At 41.6% G+C, this 17966-nt stretch overlaps 1 protein-coding gene across 2 annotated transcripts in view; it reads left to right on the forward strand.

Moving 5' to 3' along the window:
* The window catches only part of CACHD1 (cache domain containing 1), a 214365-nt gene that overhangs the window by 173578 nt on the left and 22821 nt on the right, over positions 1 to 17966 (forward strand). For both annotated transcript variants that reach the window (XM_043575177.1, XM_043575178.1), the window contains 7 exons: positions 2509 to 2658; positions 3541 to 3664; positions 4486 to 4603; positions 9248 to 9416; positions 12575 to 12717; positions 13400 to 13581; positions 14056 to 14166. In XM_043575177.1, the coding sequence (XP_043431112.1) occupies positions 2509 to 2658; positions 3541 to 3664; positions 4486 to 4603; positions 9248 to 9416; positions 12575 to 12717; positions 13400 to 13581; positions 14056 to 14166 (997 nt within the window). The remainder of the gene's footprint in view (positions 1 to 2508; positions 2659 to 3540; positions 3665 to 4485; positions 4604 to 9247; positions 9417 to 12574; positions 12718 to 13399; positions 13582 to 14055; positions 14167 to 17966) is intronic.

Consider the following 17966-nt stretch of genomic DNA (forward strand, 5'->3'; position numbering starts at 1 on the left):
ATCCCATGTTTACTTGGCTCTAATTCAAAACCTCCACAGATTAAAATATCGGTTACTGGGCATATTTCTTTTAACAAGTAAATCTATGTACTTTAGGGTAAAGTAGAGAGGGCATTTGGGGATTTCATTAAGTATAGCGAGAGCTTAGCATACTTTATTTGCCACAATGGGATGAAGAGTCTTCTGTCCGAGATGATAATTGAAAAGTAAGATGGTGTTTCTTTTTTCAGGCTTGCTCTCAACATAGCCAGGGGAGGATAGAATTCTGAAGTGAGCGTATGGTCTCAGAATATTTGTTGCACTTTGCTGCTCTATGAAGATGCCTTTAATCTTAGACACAAGCCCAGGGGAGCCTGGCGTGCAGGTTATGACCTGTGTCTCCATGCTAGCCCTCATGCACTGCTCCCATCATTTATAACCCCTTTGTCCAGGGATCCCTAAGCAAAAAATCTCCTTAAGATACATTGCTAAAACCTTCTGTTGACTGCTTTGGAAATTATAATAGTGCATAACTTTTCTTTTTTCCTGTTTTATTGATTTATAATTGACATATAACATTGCATTCATTTAGGTGTACAACAAAATGATTTGGTGTGTGTATATATTGTGAAATGACCACTGTAATAAGCTTAGTTAACATTCATCACCCCACATAGTTAAGACTTTTTTTTCTTGTAGTGAGAACTTCAAAGATCTATTCTCTTAGCAACTTTCAAATCTACAATACAGCATTGTTAACTAGAGTCACCATGCTATATATTACATCCCCAGAACTTATTTATCTTACGTCTGGGCACAACTTCTCACATTTTTCAGTGTTGTGTGCCCTTCCTCCTACCACGTGATGCATTTAATTGGCCTTTGCGACCACAAGTAAGTCACTAATACTTTGAGGGGCCTCACACGGGTTTCTATATGTGGGAGTCTATTCTTTGTAGAAGACTTGAAGTATCCAATTCCCTTTCCTGGGTGTTTATAGAAGAATAGTTTTTTGATGTTCTGCTAAGGCATGAACTTGCCATTAAGTGCAGGAAAATACAAGAGTAAGATGGAGAGAAACTATGCATCTTTTTGTTTTGAGTTTTACTTGGAACCATAGGATTGTAGAACTGCTAGGGGTGCTAGAGATCATTTTGTCTCCAACACATGAACAGAGGTGGCACCACTTAACCCAGCTCAGTAGGAGAGCTGGGAGGAGCTCTCCTGGCTGTTCCGATGCTCAGGGCCACGCGCTGACCCCCAACACGTGTATGTTGTCTTTGCCTTTGCTTTTCCCTTTCCTGATTATCCTGTTGCTTTTATATGGCCTGGAGCTGCGAATGGCTTTTATAATTAAAGAGCATGAGTGGGGGAGGAGCAGAGAGAGAGAGAGAGAGAGAGAGAGAGAGAGAGAGAGACATGGAATCTGAAGTAGGCTCCAGGCTCCAAGGCTGATGTGGGGCTTGAACTCACAAACCGCGAGATCATGACCTGAGCCAGAGCCAGACACTCAGCTTACTGAGACACCCAAGCACCCCTAAAGCTTTTTTTAAGTTTGTTATTTTGAGTGAGAGAGTGGGGGAAGGGCAGAGAGAAAGAGAATCCCAATGCTGTTTTGGAGCCCGACATGGGGCTCAAACTCACAAACTGTTAGATCATCACCTGAGCTGAAATCAAGAGTCAGATACTTAATTGAGCCACCCAGGTGCCCTCAAAACTTTTTTAAAAAAATAAATACAGAATATGCAACAGAGAACTTATGGCCCACAAAGCCTAAAATACTGACTGTCTAGCCCTTTACATAACAGTAGAGGAGCTCCTAACCCAAACGACTAGAAATACATTACTTTGGAAACCCACTGTCTTCTTTAGCTGCTCAGAGTTCTCAGTGGTCAGATCTTACTAGATTCTGTATCTTTCTAAGGCTTTTCACCTCATTTTCTTGTCTTTTGATAGGTTATATTAATGAAATAAAGTACCTTATAAGCATTCCTTTGTAACCTCTTTTCGTCTAACAGTCCCTAAAAATCAGTAAAGCAGTTACCACTGTGTCAGTTAAGCAGATGTGGAAAGCGGGACCCAGAGAAGTTATGTCCGATGTCATATGGAAAATGCAGAAGGGGCACAGCTAGGCTAGAACCCACATTTTTCAGTTCCTTGGCTAGTGGTCTTTCACATTCAGTTGAATCTTCCCCACTTGAGGAAATAGAATGATGTAGTAAGTGCTGCTGATAATTTGCACTGATCTGGAATGGCTGGTCAGGTGAGGAAATAATGGGAAATGTACAAATTGCCTCTGAAATTAACTTGGGGTGTCTGAACCCCACAGAAGACTCTTTCCCCTGAAGTCTTGCTCACTTATGCCATCTGTGGAGGCAGTGGTTGGGTACTGGATCACACAGGTCACTTCAAGATGAGAAGATGCTAGAGGGCAGATATTAGCCTTTGGGATTCACTAGCACACAACTCCAGTCTTTGTTTGGTACATTCTCTGCTATCCCTTGGATTTGTTTTGTTTTTAAACCATAGGTTTGATAATGACTGTGAGTAAACCCTGTTATTTTGGAAACCTACTTCTGGGAATTGTAGGTGTGGATGTGAACTTGGCTTACATCCTCGAAGACGTGACGTATTACCAAGATTCTTTGGCTTCCTATACTTTTCTCATAGATGACAAAGGTAATCTGCTAAAAATTAATCAGAGGGAAGAATGATTTGTTTTTTGTAACCTGAAGAAAATAATCTGTAGATATTCTGACACTAACAAAGTAGGAAAATCATAGTATTTACAGAAAACTAGTGTGACTAGAACTGCTCATTTGCAGTGGAACAAATTCTTTCTGGAACACCATAAACATGGCAGAATGAACCTGAAAATGACACACATTTGTTTCTATATTGCACTGAGGGGTAGGTAACAGTTATTTAAAACATCAGGAAATTAGACTCCAGGACTGAGTAACACATAGAATGTGATCCTTTGGATTTTTTCTATATCCTTATCTTTAAATTCACTGGTGTTAAGGTTTAGGTGATAGAACATCTTTTTTTTTTTTTTTTTTTTTTAAACGTTTATTTATTTGTGAAACAGAGAGAGACAGAGCATGAATGGGGGAGGGGCAGAGAGAGAGGGAGACACAGAATCAGAAGCAGGCTCCAGGCTCCGAGCCATCAGCCCAGAGCCCGACGCGGGGCTCAAACTCACCGACCGCGAGATCGTGACCTGGGCCGAAGTCGGACGCTCAACCCACTGAGCCACCCAGGCGCCCTGATAGAACATCTTTATAAAAACAAAAACCCAGTGACTAGTACCTCCAAGATATTCTCGATTAGACTCTTGTTCCATAACTTAAGGCATCTTTCTACACTTCAAGTTTTACGCAAGAACACGTAAAACAAGTTCCGTTTCTATTGGACTGGCCAGTTACACACTGAGATGTTGAGTATTGGCAGTCATCCCGGGGTATCCCACATTTCAGATGTGTGATAGGCACTTATATTAGAATCAGCACTTCTTCCAGCATGTTTCCCATAGCTCATGTCTTTGTTTTTTTATTTCAGGGTATACACTTATGCACCCGTCTCTCACCAGGCCATATTTACTCTCAGAACCTCCACTTCATACTGACATCATTCATTACGAAAATATCCCCAAATTTGAGCTGGTTCGGCAGAATATCCTAAGGTAAGGAAAAGGTGAAAGTTATAGTAGTTGTTTTTTTGTTTTTTGTTTTTTTCCCTGAAAAAAATAGGACCTTTTGAGGTCCAATACGAGTGTGTGTTATAGGATATAAAACAAGTATAAAAATTAATGTTATTAAAAGTATCCTCCATGAATTTTTCATAAGAATAGTAGGTAAAACTTTGTAGAACAACAGATAGTCTCTTAAAACTATTAGGGAAAATGTCTTGTAAATCAGATTCTTTGTTCACATTGCCATTAATTTATAAAATCAGATATGTTATCTCATTTAAAAAAAAAAACTCCCAATTGTACTAAAATGAAAAAAAAAAAAAAAAACGGTAAAATAGAAGGTTAAGTTGAGGACCAGCTTTAGAGCATGCCAAAAAATAGCTTGGCAAAGCAGCATCCATTCCATTGACAGCACAATCATATACAACATTTTCTTTTGAAATAAAGAACAGATTGGATTTTTTCCAACCGTGATACATTATTTTGGCAGATGGTAACCTATAGAGAAACGGGTCTTTGTGCTCATTGGCTGTAAATTAATGACTGAGTGATTCGAGACAAGTTTGTCTCTGGAAAGAATTAGAATGGGAGGGGGGGATGGCAGGGGTAGAGCATAAGGAATATTTTTAGTGCTGAGCTGACATCATGCTTTTACAAAATTGAAAATTTCACATTATCTCTTTCCAAAGTGATGAGCTTCATTGCTTTTCAAAATCAGGAGGTGGTCATTGACTCACAGCTTCTTCTCTGCCTTTAATTAAGAGCTTAATTTTATCTTTTGCCTGAAGTATTTCATTCTGTTGCCAACACAGCCTCCCTCTGGGCAGCCAGATAATCACCGTCCCTGTGAACTCATCCCTGTCCTGGCACATAAACAAGCTGCGAGCCACCGGAAAGGAGGCCTACAATGTCAGCTACGCCTGGAAGATGGTGAGTTAACAGGACGTCTTGGCAGGGGAACTGGGGGTTACATTGCTACTGATGCAGCAACTCCAGGGAACTTAGATCCCATAATGTTACTCACCAATTTTAAAGGGGTTGGAAAAAGAGGAGATTCCACAGGTGTCCTCTTTTTTGTTTGTAAAAGCCATCATTTTTCATGTTGAATGAGTCAAACCGTACAAAAGGATATAAAGTAAAAAGTAAACTTTGCCCTTCCCTCTCTCCTGCCCTTGACCTACCATTCCCCCAGAAGTCACCACTTTGATCAGCTTCCAGAAAATGTTCACATACAGGCATCTATATCTGGGCATGTGCATGCACGTTTATTGGCTGTGTAGTGTACTGTTGAATTGATGGACCAAATTTCTTTAAATAAGTCCATCAATATACATTTAGATTATATCCAGTGAGGTTGTTTTGTGGGGGGTGTGTGTGTGTGTGTTTAATCATTTTAAACTCAGGTTGTGGAAGTTAGGAGTTGAAAAAGAGATATGAGGGGCATATAGGCAACTCAGTCGGTTAAACATCTGACTCTTGATTTCAGCTTAGGTCATGATGTCATGGGTTTGTGGGTTCGAGCCCCATATGGGGCTCGCACTGGCATTGTGGATCCTGCTTGGGATTCTCTCCCTCTGCCCATCCTGTGCATGCTCTCTCTCCTCAAAATAAGTAAATAAACTTAGAAAAGAAAAGATATGAAAGCATAAATGCCCTCTACTGACATTTTCCAAGGCAAAGAAACTTTCGGATTAGAATCTGGATTATTCATGTTCACCACCAGCAGATGGACAGTGAAGTGATCGCCTGTGGCCCCCACTTCAGCTTCCTTTGACTAGCTTCATTCAGATAGCAGGCCCTCAGTCAGGGGTTCAAGCACACAGTGCCCACAGTACTCTTGTCACTGCCCTTTACTCCCTCTTCCCAGCAGAGAATCAATGCTATTATGGGGTTCTTGTCATTGCAGTTGGCCAAAAGTAGAGTGGACTTTCTTTTTTTTAACCACCTTTAATTCCCTTACATGGCCATATCTGGTGTTTAACCCATTGACTCTAAATGGATCTACATATTCATCTCTTTTAAGAATGACTTACTGAATATCTAACTGTGAGCTAAGAAGGAAATAGAGGAATGCTCCTCTCTCTGCCCTCATAGAGCATCCAGCCCAGTGGTGGATGCAGACAGACAGCTTGACCCAGTGTCTCTGTCTGGTATAGGAATGACAGGAATTGGAAGTAGCCAACATGCCTTTAGACAGGACTGTCCTCTGACCTTCTTGTTCCGTTCTTAAAGGATCATTGTGGCAACATTGATTTCTATGCCGGAAGTAAAAGCAAACAAAATAATAAATGAAATCTTTTGAGAAACTCGCAGTTTGCAAGCCTGATTCTACTGGTTTTTTGGTTTTTTTGTTTTTTGTTTTTTGTTTTAGTGTTTATTTTTGAGAGAGAGAGACAGAGCGTGAGCAGGGATGGGGACAGAGAGAGAGGGAGACAGAATATGAAGCAGGCTCCCAGCTCTGAGCTGTCAGCACAGAGCCCGATGTGGGGCTCGAACCCTTGAACTGTGAGATCATGACCTGAGCCGAAGTCAGATGCTTAACTGACTAAGCCACCCAGGCCCCTCTTCTGGTATTTTACTGTTTGATAATACAGAGTTCAGGATAGTCAAAAGTATTTTGAAATTCTCTTAGCTCATTTTCAGGATTTTTTTTGAGAATGATTGCGTCACATGCCCTTATTGTTACATCATTTGTAAATGAGAACGAATGGCTTAATTTTCACATCAGAAAGGGTAAGTTATGGGGCACCTGGATAGCTCAGTCAGTTAAGCATCCAACTTTGGCTCAGGTCATGAACTCGCAGTTCATGAGTGCCAGTCCCGTGCTGGGCTCTGTGCTGACAGCTCAGAGCCTGGAGCTTGCTTCAGATTCTGTGTGTGTGTCTCTCTCTCTGTCCCTCCCCTGCTCATGCTGTGTCTGTCTCTCTCAAAAATAAATAAACATCAAAAAAAAATTTTTTAAAAGAAAGAGTAAGCCATACACCAGAATACTCCACTGAAAAATACTTTTATATTTGAAATCGGAGATTATGTACCACTAATATATCCTAATTGAAAGCAGCTCCATTGCATCCTGAGAAAATCTCTACCTTATTTTGTTGGCGTTAAGAGAAAGGAGGATGGGCACCTGACCGTCTCAGTCGGTGGAGCGTGTGACTCTTGCTCTTGGGATTATGAGTTCAAGACCCATGTGTGGGTATTACTTACAAACAAAATCTTTAAGAAAATGAATTTTTTTTTAGAAAGAGAGAAAGGAGGAGATACAGGCATTTTTAAGACCCTTTTTGCACAGTAAATAAACCCAATGTTAACATTTTGGGAAGAAGTATCATCTTAAGATAGTTTTACTTCAGTGATATCAAGAAATTCTGGCCATTCTTTGTAGCCAAATGGATACAATCGTGTAATCACTTCAGGTAGAAGTGTTAGCTTTCTCAGAATTCTAAAACTGTCAAGAACATCGCTATGAAGTGAAAAAGAGATAATAAATAATGAGATTGAAGTTAAAGAGGCTTGCCAGGTTACCCGGCCAAAAGAGCATATAATTTTAAGTTATCTTTGGGGAGGGGGACATATACTCCCCCCGTCTTCAGGAATAAAATGGATTCTTCTACTAAATGTAATTCAAATAGATTCAGCTTATATTGAGAATAATTATTTGAACTGCTTAGCATCCATAGATACAGCAGATACTTATGGATTATGTTTCACTGACTTAATTTAAATAGAATGTGAGAGATTATGTTAGCAGTATTAAGAGATTACTACTCTGTCACTGTGCAGCTCAAGTCCATCTTTGAGCATTTGAGGAGACTGCATGCTGAGACAGAAGAAAGTACTGACTTCAGAAGATATTACAGTGTTCCTGTGTGACACAGGAATGGCTCACTTTAAAACGTGAGTCCTGTGGGCAATCAGTGAAAAAAAACACTCCCCGGTGCTGGAGAGCCCTTCTAGATACATTATGGTTCCTTAATGCAAAGACTATTTCAGCTAAGAACACAATAAGAAGACCTGTACTGGAATCAGTTTTCCTTTCCAACTAAGAACTATTGAAGTGTTTCTTTTAGATGCTTAGGGTAACTTTTTAAATTTTTTTTAAACATTTTTATTTATTTTTGAAAGAGAGAGTGAGTGGGAGAGGGGCAGAGAGAGAGAGAGAGGGAGACACAGAATCTGAAGCAAGCTCCAGGCTCTGAGCTGTCAGCACAGAGCCCGACATGGGGCTCAAACTCATGAGCCGTGAGATCATGACCTGAGCCAAAGTTGGGCACTTAACAAACTGAGCCACCCAGGTGTAGATGCTTAGGGTAACTTCCAATTGTTCTCTTATAGAACAGACCCGATCCTACAATTCTGGTCCTTCTGGCAAAGTGTTCTGTCTTTTGGTTCCTTGGAACATGTAACACAGCACACAAAGGTGACTGCGTGCGTTGGGAAGAGGGGAAATAGTAAATGCCACTTGAGAACACTGTTGTTTTCTAATTTGTGGGTGGAGGAAGAGAATTAAATTTGCTAATCTAACTGAATATCCTTGACAGCAGTTCCAGGAAGATGCAAATTTCTCCCATGTTTAAAGAGATTCTGCAGTCATCTTCATAAACCCTAAATTATACTTTAACCTGCCTACTTAAATTTCTCCTTGATCATGAAATTAATCCTTTGGGCTGCATTACTTCTCACTGTCCTGTGGTTTTAACTTAGTTCTGGTTATCACCCTTTCCATTTGTTGACAAACCATCTTTCACATAGATTCGGCCTGTCTCCTTCTTTAACGGACTTACAGAAGTTTGGCTGTCTTGTATTTTTAACTTTAAGAAACTAGAATTAAGTAGCTTGCCTTGGTTTTGATTCGTTGGTAGACGGTTTTTCCCAAGAACTTTACCTATGTGTCCGTTTCTAAGAGCCAAATGGGTTTGGAAGTATCTTTGTACATAGGAGCTTGATAAATTAGGCTGAGCTACGGTACATTTGCCTATTCTGGTCTGAAATGATAAGTCAGGCAGGCTTTGTGAGGCAGCCATGGGATTTGTACTTTTCACGAGTCTGAGATCCTGTGCATCTCCAACCAGGAAAGGAGAAAGCATTAGTCGGGAATACAATGAATAAACCAGATTCTATATGGGCTGCGTACATAAATTCAGGATTGGCTTTTGAAGTAGTCAATTCTTGGAATACTCATTGCAAAACCAACTATATATTTTGAAATACATTTCAAATCCAAACAGAAGTAAGTGCTGTATTTTCGTGCCATGCTCCAACTTGTATTTGTCAGCTTAAATAAGCAAAAAGGCCATAGGGTTGCTGTTCCAAAGGGACTATTCTGTAATCCCTTCATTAGCTGCATGATTTTCTGTTACATACGTTCTTTTCCCTCCATCAGAAAGGAAAATAGAACATGTAGTCATTTGCCAGAGATATGTTCTCTCACCCTATCCTCGCAGCTTTCATTCACTCATCAAATATTTTTCTGTGTGGGATAGAGACCGAGATAGCAGAAAATAATGTAGGTGAAGTCACTACCCCTAGGAACCTGTGTTTTCTGGATTAGAAATTCTTTACTGATTTTTCCAGGTACAAGACACTTCCTTTATTCTCTGTATTGTGGTGATACAACCGGAAATACCCGTCAAACAACTGAAAAACCTCAACACCGTCCCCAGCAGCAAGCTGCTCTACCACCGGCTGGACCTCCTGGGCCAGCCTAGCGCCTGCCTTCACTTCAAACAGCTGGCGACTCTAGGTGAGCCCTTTGCACTTTGCAGTTTCCTTTGTGGGCTTACTCAGCAGCTCACGGTAAATACCTGCTTGAATTTAGAGGGAAAAAAACTAAGACAACAAAAACGAAAAAACACCTGGAGGTTGAAAGGCAGCAGTGCTAGTTTGGGGATACAAATGTGAAAACCGTATGAGGCCTTGCCTTGGGTCCGGTTCTCCGGCAGATGAGGATTTGTGTGTTGGTGATTTATTAAGGATGGGCTCTAAGAAGAAACTAGGGAAGAAGTGAGGGAAACAGGATAGCGAAGGAGGAGAAAGCAAACAAGAGTTGGATTTTCGGTGAAGTCCCTGCCTCAGCCTAATCCCGTAGCGGGGCTTTGGAGTGTAAATTACACTGCAGAGTTTGCCCAGACTGAGGAGAGGGAGCTGGACTTTCATATTCCTTTGTATCTTTCAGCTTTCTGCTAATGCTAGGCAGAGAGGTTTTCGTAGCCCAAAGGCAGTCCGTCAGATATTCACCAGTCTGGCCCATTAGGGGCCAGCCCAAAGATATGGAGACAAGGAGATATAGGGCTACAGGGTAAGACGTGGAGAAATAGTAAATGGGATTCGAGGGTAGCATGCCCATATATCTACATAGCATACCTGTATCTATCGCGGGCCCCTGTCTCCAAAAGAGCGTAGGAAATAGGCAGATAATTCAAAGGAAGCGATTAGCTCCTATAGATGAGGACATGTGGATTTATCAGAATTCAAAATTTTCCCAAGCTCCCTCAGAAAGTAGCAAGGCTGAAATGTGACTCCCGCTCCTTCTGTGCCATGGTGCCACCTTTTATTGCATGCCACCATGTGCCAGGCATATACTGGACATTCGTGCAGGACTCCTAGTACTGCGAAACAAGCACTCTCTTCTTCACTGTTGGAAATTGTTTGGATTCAGAAAGGTGACTAAGGCTCCTTAGACAACTGGCAAATCCCTATCGATGATAGGGATTTTGAGGCAAAGTGTTAAATATATGTCAGAACCCCCATCAAGAGGGCTGAAGGAGGGACATTGTCTTTCTCGGTACACAAAGAGGACTTTTTTAAGTTTTCTCTCTCAATCTGCATTTCTCCCTCAAAGTGCATCAGCCTTTGCGCAAATGCCCAGTCTCTGTCACTACAAGAAAGGCCCACTTTCAGTGTCTCTCCTTTGGCCCTACTCTTTTGTCCCTGAAGCATTTTGGTGTTTTTTTAATATTATTGTATAATTCTTATTTTGTTGTTTTTCTTTTTTAAAGAAATTTCTGGTCTCTCCAACCGGCTCCTAAGTTCTTTAAGTTCAAGGACAGTCCTCCCTCTCTGGTGCATCTGTGCCCGGAAGACCTCATGAGCATATGCACATGAATCCACAGCACACTGCTAGGCAGACTTACCTTTTTAAGCTTTTGTTTTCTTCTCCTCGATAGGAATATAACACTAATCTCCCAGGCTATGCCATGGTGGTATCATGAGAATTAGCATTACTGGAAGCAGTATCTTTTGATATTAGCAGACTACATAATTCTGACCTGTCCTACTGAGGATAACCGAAAATGGATAGCAACTTGAGGGGAAAAAAAAAATCTTCCTGAAAAGTATCAAAGAACTAACATGGTAGTTAGGAATTGGATCCAAGTCTAGGAGAAAAGAAGAACCCAGAGAAGGAGGCCACTGTTAAAGCCACATTTGCAATGCACCTATTTACCAATCCAGGAGAAACAACTGTGAAATTAAGCTGTGCTTTAGGGGGGGTGCCTGGGTGTCTTAGTTAAGCATCTGACTTCGGTGCAGGTCATGATCTCACAGTTTGTGAGTTCAAACCCTGCATCAGGCTCTGTGCTGACAGCTCAGAGCCTGGAGCCTGCTTCAGATTCTGTGTCTCCCTCTCTCTCTCTCTGCCCCTCCTCTGTTACCCTCCATCTTTAGGGCAAGTGTGAATTGAAACTAAAGAAGCCCTTGACTTGATTCCTACCATCTGAGTGGTCTAAGGAAACTGACACATTAACTAGTCATGGACTAGTTGAATGTTGAATATCAAAGCCCCATAGTGCAGCTCTTAGACTGGTATCCTGTCATCTTATTGAGAACTGTCTCCATCTACCCACCCTGCCTCATCTTGGGGTGTGGCACCTGGCAGAATCAAACAACAGTCCTCTCTGTAGGAAGGACTCCCTCATCCTGTTAGGATTCAACTCTTTCCAGAAATTTATTTTTAAATGCCATGTCCTGCACAGTCAGAGGTAGCCAGGCCACAAGGAAACAAGATACCATGAGTGAGAACTAACAAAAAGAATGGAAAATGACCTACAGATTTGAGATTGGACACATGACTGGTGCTTTCCTAAAGAGTCTAAAAATGTAAAATTGAAGTAAGAAATTTCACAGAAACGTCGGTTTTTGTTTCATAATGTAATTCACTGTGAGGATTTGGGGCTTAAATAGATCAAACTGGGTTTTCCTCTTAGGACCAACAATTAAGTCATACCTACAGTAACCAGTCTATAAACTTTTGTTTATGCCAAGTTTGGCTATCCCTGTCTGTGCGAAGAATTTTTTTATTTGATTTTTTGCATTGACTCCACAATTCCATTTTTCCTTCCTTTGAAATATTGGTACCAATATGGACAGTCGTAGTTAACACTCACAAGGCATTTGTGACATGCTCTGGCACCATTCTACAAGCTTTACATTTATCAACTCATTTGCTTTACATAAATTCACTGATGTATTGGTGCTATAATTGCCTACTTTGCAGATGACAAAAGCATCACATACATTACAACTTACCCACCATCACGTGGCCAGGAAATGGTCGAGCTGAGACTCAACCTAGTCTGGCTCCATGTGCTATGCTGTTCCTTAATCCTAGTAAGTGTGAGATACTATGTGTAGACTTAAAAGATTTTGAGCATTTGCATTTTAGGCACTTGCATCTATTTGTACGTGTATCTCTTATGGTTCACTCATGACTATAAACTCCCTGAGGGGAGAGAATGAGGGCTTTTTCCTTCTAAGCTCCTAGTGTTGAGTTCTTTGCTCTCCCTGTGGAAGACTTGAGGCCACCATAGCTAACAGATTGGCAGAGCCTTAGCGATGCTTTTGTTTGGGCCTGAGATGAAGTCTCCGTGTTCTCAGGCCTGGCTTTGTTTGCTTCTCTTTCAGAAAGTCCAACTGTCATGCTGTCTGCTGGCAGCTTTTCCTCCCCATACGAACACCTCAGCCAGCCAGAGACAAAGCGAATGGTGGAACACTACACGGCCTATCTCAGTGACAACACCCGCCTCATTGCTAACCCAGGGCTCAAAGTGAGTGCTGGCCTGGGGCCCCACTTCTGCCGTACCCCCTCCACAGGCCTGGGAGGGGGCACTGTCAGTGAACCTTTGAAGCAGGAAGCCCAGCTCTGGATCTGTGCCTCTCAGCTGGAGAGCCAGAAAGACAGCGTGTGGCCCCCGGGAGGCTGGTCGGCGATGACCCTACCGAGGGATTAAGAAGCCCTGTGGGCCAGATGAAGAATCTCTTTCAGGCCTTAGATGCACTAGGAGTTTTCTAGGTAGGGGGGTGTGACTTAGAGATCAGTGGAACTTTCCCAGCCCCATTTTTCCCAGGGGAAAGAAGTAAAGTGCCCCTATGGTCTGTTGAGATAAACATGACGAAGTTTAAAGAGGAGAGATTTAGCTGGGATGTGCGTGTGCATGCATGTGTGTGTGTGTGTGTGTGTGTTTGATGCTTCACTATAGGATCTTTCTTCTTAAATGCAGAAAGCCTCACTAGGATGAACAATTGAGTAAATCACACATCCACTGACTATGTTTCAGGGAGCTTTTGTTTTCACCAAGTTTGGCTGTATCCATCTGCTGTGGAAAGATTTTTAAGAAGTAATTGGGCTTGGCTTCTCTGCAAGAGAGCTTTAGGAAGCCCTGCCAGCAGCCCACTCTCTTTTCATGTGAGTCTTAAAGGATCCCTGCCATGTCTTCCTTTGTTTCTCAGTTCTCTGTCAGGAATGAAGTAATGGCCACCAGCCACGTCACAGATGAATGGATGACACAAATGGAAATGAGTAGCCTGAACACGTACATTGTCCGCCGTTACATAGCAACACCCAATGGCGTCCTCAGAATTTATCCTGGTTCCCTCATGGACAAAGCATTTGATCCCACTAGGAGACAATGGTGAGTTTTAGGAGCTTCCATTATCAAAGGTTCCCCCCAAATCCTGGAGAGACATGATAAGTACATACAATAAAGCAACTTCAGGCAGTCACATTAAAGAAGATACTGTTATGGCAGTGAAAACATGTTTTTGAATCTTTTTTTTTTAATGCAGTATTAACAGATTTGTGGGTTTCCTCTGTCTACAGTGTTTTCATCTCTTATTGAAATTTTGAGACTGAGATGTTTTATACTTGACCATTTCTATTCCTTTGGGTATTTTGTTTCAGTCTTACCTTGTATGTAATATGCCCATAGTGGGGATATTTAATGTCACTGCACATGATCATGGCATCAAATTATAGCTCATATATGACCTATGAAAAAATGAACATATATAAATTCAGAAACTTTTTTTTATAAGTTCACTTTTCTTTGAAATTTAGAGAGTTTTTTCATACCCTAAAAATAACACGACTTTGTCTTGTCTGTTAGGTATCTCCATGCGGTGGCTAATCCAGGCTTGATTTCTCTGACTGGCCCTTACTTGGATGTTGGAGGAGCTGGTTATGTAGTAACCATCAGTCACACGATACATTCATCCAGGTAATATTTTAATTAATATTTTAGTCATTTTTTTAAACACCTCAAGAATATTTTGAAAATTTGGAAGTAGAGTAGACAACCAAGGATTAGTGGCAAAAGCATGATCTTTGATGTGAGCAGTCTGGGGTTTGAATATCTTCTCTAGCTGTGTCATGGATTTCCTGAGCTTCTTCCTGTTATCTGTAAAATGGGGATAATACCTACCTCACAAGATCATCATGTGATTGAGTCAATGAAAAGCTCTTAGTCCTATTATGAAGAAGATCTTTTAGAAGAAGAAAAAGATAGAATCCGTAGGGCAGTTTGTAGAAATACCAATCTTAACCAATTGAAGAAATCCCAACAAGAGCCTGACCGTTATTACCAGAGAGCACTTTCCCAAGCAAAGGAGCATGTGTAGTGAAGGGAAAAAAAAGTATCAAGACCCCAATTTTATTACCTCTTTTATTTTGGTCTAACTTCTTAGAATTATATAGGAGTTTGTTATTTTTGTTATTGTTACTTTGTCCTTATACTGTCTCTTGAAAAATGAAAAAGCATTTTGAAAACTGACTTTCCAACAATGCTATTAAATGTCAGCATGACTGTAAATACATTCCGGGTGCTTTGTATTTCAGACTTTTGAGGTTTCAGTATTTAAGCGACAAATGTCAGTGAAACATTGGGTAGAAAGGCAGGTCACATACGTTGTTTTAATCCCTTCATTATACAAATAGATGTTTTTCCCTAGCAACCAAGAAAGCCCATATTTTGACTGGTACCTATAATGATGCCTTAAAATTTATGGGAGACGGATTTTTCTGGCTTAACTTTATGCTTTTCGCTGGTGCTCATTATGTATCAAATGATTGACATTCAGGAGAATTCTTCTAACGCAAGTTCATTGGGAGCAAGAATTGGGAAGCAGTACTGTGTTGGAATTTCAATATCATGACCTGTGTCTCCATGGAAAGCAGGGTCCTGCCGCCAGCCAAACAGTGATTGTTTTGCAGGGCATGGTATCTTTTTGGCTCTGTCACATACGAACAAGTAAACACCTATTTAGAACAGAACTTTTCAATGTTTTCCTTAACAGACCATCTGTCAGGCATACCTTACTATTGTCTGAATAACGAGACTTGACATCTCCCATATATTCTAATCAGTTGGGAAAAAGTAAACAAGGTGGCTTGAGGAGACAGCAATCACCTTGGTCTTTGATGACAATGACAGTGGGCCAGCACTGGGCTTCAGATGTTGGGGGTAGGGGTGGCAGGAAGAGAATGACTGCCTCTGTGTGTCTTTCTTGGTATCTGTTCCATCGGACTCCGCCACCTGCTGCTCGTTATGCCATTATCTCTTCTATACAGTATTCTCGTGTGTGTCGGTGGGAGGGGTTGGCCACAGAGAGGTGCAGATTTTAGTGCTCTTTTACATTTGTGTACATGTTTTTGTTGAAATTTGAATGGGTTAAAGAAGCTTCATTTAGCTAATGTATACATATTTATGATGTCAGCCCAAATGAAGCATGATGGAAATATGGGATTTCAAGTTAGAAAAACCTTCAATTCCCTTAATTGGCTACTTTTCACAATGTGCTTAACCTATCCAAGGTTAGTTCTTCGACTTTAACAAGAGTGAAAAGTGGCCATTGAAATCCTGGGTCCTGCCCACCAGTCATTCACTGAGAGTGTATTCCAGGAATGAGTATCTGCTCTTGCTTTGATCAATATGCAGTCCCGTGGACTTGATCATTTGAACATCTTCCTTAGCTGAGCATGCTTTTCAACATTTTTTATTTATTTTTTTTGGGACAGAGAGAGACAGAGCATGAACGGGGGAGGGGCAGAGAGAGAGGGAGACACAGAATCGGAAACAGGCTCCAGGCTCCGAGCCATCAGCCCAGAGCCTGACGCGGGGCTCGAACTCACGGACCGCGAGATCGTGACCTGGCTGATGTCGGACGCTTAACCGACTGCGCCACCCAGGCGCCCCAACTGAGCATGCTTTTATGACTTAAAGCTGTGTATTTTTCACTCCGCCTAGTTGAGAACACAGGGCAACTACCACTTCTGGTTCTCAACTAAAGCAACTGTAGCTTTAATGGATGTACTTTGTTCAGGCGATTACTGGTGATTTTGGTCTCATGGGCCAACTTGAGAACCTAACCTCCTCTTAAGATGTGATTCCACTCTGGTAACGTGTATTTGCCATTTACTACTTCTATGACTATAAATGAGTTCCTTTTTGCCTTGGTTCCCTCATCTCTGAAAGAAGGATGGGGTAGCCTGGGTGTCGCAGTTGGTTAAGCATCAGACTCTTAATTTCGGCTCAGGCCATGATCTGGTGGTTGTAAATCAAGTCCCGTTTTGGAACCTGCTTGAGATTCTCTCTCTCCCTGTCTCTCTGCCGGTCCCCTGTTCATGCACACGCATAGTCTCTTGCTTACTCTCCATAAATTTTTTTTTTAATTTTTTTTTTTCAACGTTTATTTATTTTTGGGACAGAGAGAGAGAGAGAGCATGAACGGGGGAGGGGCAGAGAGAGAGGGAGACACAGAATCGGAAGCAGGCTCCAGGCTCTGAGCCATCAGCCCAGAGCCTGACGCGGGGCTCGAACTCACGGACCGCAAGATCGTGACCTGGCTGAAGTCGGACGCTTAACCGACTGCGCCACCCAGGCGCCCCTCGATAAATATATTTTTAAAAAGGTTATTAAGGTTGGGGTGCCTGGGCGCCTCAGTTGGTTATGTGTCTGACTCTTGGTTTCTGCTCAGGTCACAATCTCACGATCGTGAGTTCAAGCCCCGCCTCAGGCTCTGCACTGACAGTGTGGAGCCTGCTTGGGATTCTCTGCCCTCCCTCTCTCTGCCCCCTTTCCCACTCACACTGTATCTCTCTCTTTCAAAATAAATAAATTTAAAAAAAAAGATTTAAAAATAACAAAAATAAAAAGGATATTAAGGCCTATCTCAGATGATTAGGGATTACGTGAAATAATATATGTAAAGCCCTTAGAATGGTGCCTGGCACATGGTAAGGCCTCAATAAATGTTAAATACTTGTAATATTACTACGTTCCATGAGTTCTCAAAGCCTCATTTATGAAACAGGTAATGAATGATGCCAGGGTTGAACTGAGATAATGAGAAATTACAGTTATGATGACTGTGAACTGTCTAGCACTGCACTTGACCATGGGCAGTCCCAAATAAATGACAGTTACTTTTAATGTCCTATTCCAGCTTTAAACTTCTGGCATTTTAATAGGTCAGAAAAGAGAATTTAAGCTAGTATTCAACTAGCCAGGAAGCAATCTCCTTCAGCCTTGGTTTTTAGAACTGGTTTGGCTGATAATTTGGGGAGGGGTTTTTCTAACTCAGCGTTCACTCATCGGTTACTCACAGTAACTGCACTGGGGATTCTTCCATGAGCATTATTAGCGGCCTGAGAATCTACGCGTGCATTCTTTGGAGAATGGTAATGCTAGCAGAGATGATGAAGTATAGTCAGGGATTAAAGGACTGGTCAGGTGAGTCTTTGGCAGTGAAAATCTCCTGGAAGTGCTGCAAACAGCATGGTCCTTTGAACCTTGAAATGTAGGCTTGGTTTGATTTTTCTATGGCATTCTTTATGTGTTGCTATGGTAACTGTACAGTTTTGAAATGCAGGTAAAAATATGAATACCAGACTTACATGGGCAACATGCTTGCTTGTCCTTCAGCATGTTGATCATATCGGAGCCGATGGTAATCATATAGGGGAAGTTTAGGAACAAAATCAACTTGTCCCGAAAAACCTGAGTTGTATTTTTCACTGAGT

Source organism: Prionailurus bengalensis, chromosome C1, assembly GCF_016509475.1.
Source record: "Prionailurus bengalensis isolate Pbe53 chromosome C1, Fcat_Pben_1.1_paternal_pri, whole genome shotgun sequence".
NCBI classification, from domain to species: domain Eukaryota; kingdom Metazoa; phylum Chordata; class Mammalia; order Carnivora; family Felidae; genus Prionailurus; species Prionailurus bengalensis.